This window comes from Bison bison, unplaced genomic scaffold (assembly GCF_000754665.1).
Source record: "Bison bison bison isolate TAMUID 2011002044 unplaced genomic scaffold, Bison_UMD1.0 scf7180017864522, whole genome shotgun sequence".
In the NCBI taxonomy this organism is placed as follows: domain Eukaryota; kingdom Metazoa; phylum Chordata; class Mammalia; order Artiodactyla; family Bovidae; genus Bison; species Bison bison.
Window position 1 is genome coordinate 282,703 of NW_011495073.1, and position 4,474 is coordinate 287,176.

At 49.2% G+C, this 4,474-nt stretch overlaps 1 protein-coding gene across 1 annotated transcript in view; it reads left to right on the forward strand.

Moving 5' to 3' along the window:
• ABCA13 (ATP-binding cassette, sub-family A (ABC1), member 13) overlaps window positions 1-4,474 on the forward strand; it is a 402,303-nt gene that overhangs the window by 115,728 nt on the left and 282,101 nt on the right. Inside the window, exon 27 of the mRNA XM_010831050.1 lies at window positions 517-656. Coding sequence (XP_010829352.1) covers window positions 517-656 — 140 coding nt within the window. The remainder of the gene's footprint in view (window positions 1-516; window positions 657-4,474) is intronic.

Genomic DNA, 4,474 nt, shown 5'->3' on the forward strand with positions numbered 1-4,474 from the left:
AGGAGTCCGGGTAAACTTGTCAGGCGAGTTAGAGAGCCATCTGAGGGGTTTGGATTTAAACACTCCTAATTGCCCAGGAACTTTATTAATTGGAGCTGTAAGTTAACTCTTTGACAGAGAGAGAGCGAGATGGTGGTAGGGGACAGCCCCCAGTAAAGTCAGAGGTGAGAGCACAAAGCAATAAAGTAGGCAGACTCTGGTTTTTTTGGGGGAAAATGCTCGAGAATATCCGGGCGGACTCCTGAGGCTCGATCCCGCCTTTGCGTATGCCGAGCCTCCTTCCTCATGACCTTTGTCACGAGCGGAATGCCTCACCAGCTCCCGGCAAAGAACTGCTAAAGACAGGGACCAAAAAATTATTTCTGACCTGACTGCCCCAATTCAGAACTGAATCATGAAAAAAATATATAAACCACTCATTTGAAAATGAGGTGTCATGGCTATATAAGTGAATTCTCCTGTTATCCTGTATCATGAGTAACACTTTTTTTTTTTTTTTTTTTTAAATGGTGACAGCACCATTTTGCTTGAAGCTTTATCAGGAAATTCTGCAGTCTCCAAATGGCGCTTTGGTGTGGTCCTTCCTAAAACCTGTATTACATGGAAAGATACTGTATACACCAAACACTCCAGAGATTAATAAAGTCATTCAGAAGGTGAGTGTGACTGAATAAGTGTGTTACAGACCGTACAAGAAGTGCAGTAGGGAGCAGGCTGCTAAAATATTTATCATGATTGTTGTATAGCTCGTATTACACACAGTTTTCTTATGTTGATGACAATTCATTTTGCTTTTTGTTTTGTTTTTTTTTTTGCCTGTGCCCTTTGTTGTTGAGCTTAGATGTGCTGCATCATTCTCTCAGGACATCTGGGGGGAGGAGGTGTTATTTAGAGTAACTAATGCAGGGGGAACAATTAGACAGAAAGAAGGAGGCCGGTCAGGTGGTCCCAGGAGGATGTGGAGAATAGGTGGGCACCTGGTGATGAAGGGAGAGTCAGACCCTGTGTTTGTGGTCTGGGTCTGGTCGTGTTGTTTCTCAAGTTGGTGGTGAGCCTTTGGTGCCCTCACTTTCATTCCTTGGTCCCCGCCCCACTCCGCCTGATGGCAGGCAAGCTCAGGTGAAGAAGTAGAGAGCTTCCCTGGAGGAGTTTGGGCATTGCACAGCTCTGCGTTTTTCCTTTCTTAGGCTTCTTACCTTCTCGTGCGTGCTAAATTGCTTCAGTTGTGTCTGACTCTTTGTGATCCCATGGACTGTAGCCCGCCAGGCTCCTCCATCCATGGGATTCTCCAGGCAAGAATACTGGAGTGGGTTGCCATGCTACTGCAGGGGATCTTCCTGATTCAGGGATTGAACCCGGGTCTCTTATGTCTCATGCATTGGCAGGTGGGTTCTTCACCACTAGCGCCACCTGGGAAGCCCCATTCAATTCAGGATTTATCATTGGTCATATTTACGCTTTCTTCTGAGATGATGGTGCTGTGTTTTCCTGCAGTCTCATCTTTTTTTCTGATAGTGGCTTATGAGTCCGCAGACACTTTTGAGGGGCTTCAGGAAGCCATGGGGCCTGTCAGACCCGAGGAGGAATCACCAGTCCTATTAGTGCTGAACTTCCAGGCTTCAGATGCTACTCACAACTTAAAAGCTGAAAAGTTAGTGGTGGTCATCCAAGCAGTTGGGTTATTTTGGGTCCAAGTAGGTTTTACAAGTTCATGTTTCCTTTCCCTTACGGCTGCCATGTGGAGTTTCTTTCCCACCTGTGACTCAGCTCAGGGGCTGTATTTGCCACTGTTTATTCTGATGGGGAAACAGTGGCTGACTTTATGTTTTTAGGCTCAAAAATCACTGCAGGTGGTGATTGCAGCCATGAAATTAAAAGATGCTTATTCCTTGGAAGGAAAGTTATGACCAACCTAGACAGCATATTAAAAAGCAGAGACATTGTCAACAAACGTCTGTCTAGTCAAGGCTATGGTTTTTCCAGTGGTCATGTATGGAGGTGAGAGTTGGACTATAAAGAAAGCTAAGCACTGAAGAACTGATGCTTTTGAACTGTGGTGTTGGAGAAGACTCTTGAGAGTCCCTTGGACTGCAAGCAGATCCAACCAGTCCATCCTAAAGGAGATCAGTCCTGGGGGTTCATTGGAAGGACCGATGCTGAAGCTGAAACTCCAACACTTTGGCCACCTGATGTGAAGAGTTGACTCATTTGAAAAGACCCTGATGCTGGGAAAGATTGAAGGCAGGAGGAGAAGGGGATGATAGAGGATGAGATGGTTGGATGGCATCACCGACTCAATGGACATGAGTTTGGATAAACTCCGGGAGTTGATTATGGACAGGGAGGCCTGGTGTGCTGCGGTTTATGGGGTCACAAAGAGTTGGACACGACTGAGCAACTGAACTGTGCTGATTCTGAACGTGCTTGATAACTTCTGCTTTTATCTTGAGAATGTCCATTTGGAGGGGTATTTACCGAAAGCCTGGGCTCTCACAGTGAAGTGACGTTAATCTACACGGGCGTCAGGCGTTCATCCTTTCAGGCCTGTGCTTTAGAGGGGCCTAGAGCCAAAGCCAGTGTTATTCAGATAATCTCAGTGCATTAAGCTTTTAAGGACTGTGGGTATTTTAGAAATTTCACAGAAAATGGCTCTATATCACAGCTTTATTTTAACTTCAACTTAAAAAATTCAACAAAAAGTTATTATTGTTATAGTGAATATTATTACACATAATATTATTGATAACAATATTATATGCACTATAGTATTATATACTGGGCTATATTCTGCACTGTAACAGCTAGTGTGACCATCCTCTTGTTGAAGAGCTCACCCTGCAATGGGGAAAGAGAAGACAAACATCTGAGGAAATAACCCAGAAACAATGTGATGAGCGATTCATTCTGAGAGCAGTGTCCACAGGCTTCCTTCCTGGTCTGTGGGTCAGGGTTCAACCAAGAGAAACAGCAGGGAGAGTTAAGAGGAAGCGTTACCACTGTATCAAGGTGCTAGGGTGATGGGCCGGTCAGTGATGTGAAGAGAATTTTAAAGCAAGAAGCCTCTCTGCTGGGCTAGGAGGGTGTCCGAGGAAGGGACAAGACCGGACGTGGCCTCCAACCAGGGTTGGGGTCCCGACCTCCCTGGGGAGAGTGTGGTTCTGGCCAGCTGGGCGGCCAGGTTGCCCAGGAGCCTTCCTGGTATGGTTTCAGGGGCATCTGCGTACTGGGGGCTGGAGAAGGTCTACACTCGGTGACTCTCAGTGAGGTTGGACCAAGCCAGGCCTGGGGGCATCATCTGCATCAGGGAGTCGTCCACAAGGAGGTGCGAGGCCAGCAGCAGCCCCTGCTGTTGGAGGAGAGCCTGGAAAGGTGCTGTGTGCGGGGGGCCAGGTGCACGGTAGCTGGGTAACCAGGAGGCTCTGGAGGCAGCTGCCTGCTGGGTGGGGACTCCACAGTGAGATCAAGAGGAGAAGCCTCTAGGGAGCCTCTGGGGGGAGCTGCCTGCCGGGTGGGGACTCCACAGTGAGATCAAGAGGAGAAGCCTCTGAGGGAGCTTATGGAAGGAGCCGCCTGCCGGGTGGAGACTCTACAGTGAGATCAAGAGGAGAAGCCTCTGAGGGAGCTTCTGGAAGGAGCCACCTGCCGGGTGGAGACTCCACAGTGAGATCAAGAGGAGGAAGCCTTCCCAGCAGCCCTCCAGATCTCTGTGGCAGAGCCTCATATTGAAGCAGCCAGCATGGGCCAGCCCTGCCCTTCAGACCGGGCCTGAGTGTGGACTTGGAGCGGGGGGATGACCAGATACCCACATAGTGGGTCCTGCGTGGGCTTCTTCATCTTAGGGACCTGGGGCTCCTGAGGGATAAGGAGTTCCCACAAAGCTCCTGGAGAAGGAAATGGCAACTCACTCCAGTATTCTTGCCTGAGAAATCCCATGGACAGAGGAGCCTGGTGGGCTACAGTCCATGGGTTCGTAAAGAGTAGGACATGACTGAGCATGGTTGCACATGGAATTAAAGTACAAAGCTCATCAGCTCTTAAATGTTAAGTCTCAGTTTATCAAATATATATTGAGAGGAGGTGGAGGGAGAGATACTAGGGAGGAATCCCTGCTGGAACCTCATCCAGCCCTCACACCCACAAGGAGTGTTAGCAGTGACCTCACTCACTCCTCGGGTGAGTCTCAGGGGCTAGTCAGCATGGCAGAATCTCTCAGCAGGGGCAGTGGTGACTTCTGAACCTAGGTCTGTGTGTCTCCAAGGCCCATGTTTTGCTTCTCTGTCACACCTCACTGTATCCCTACCCTAGGATGCAAGTGCTAGCACAGCAGCTCTGTCCTCAGAGGAGTGTGTTGTGGGCAAATGGGACACGGATCCCCAGCGACAGCACCGGGCAGCAGGGTGGGGAGCAGACTGCTTCCCACAGGATGGGTGGTTATGGGAGGTCATGGCAGGGGAGGCTGGTCACTGCTGGCCTT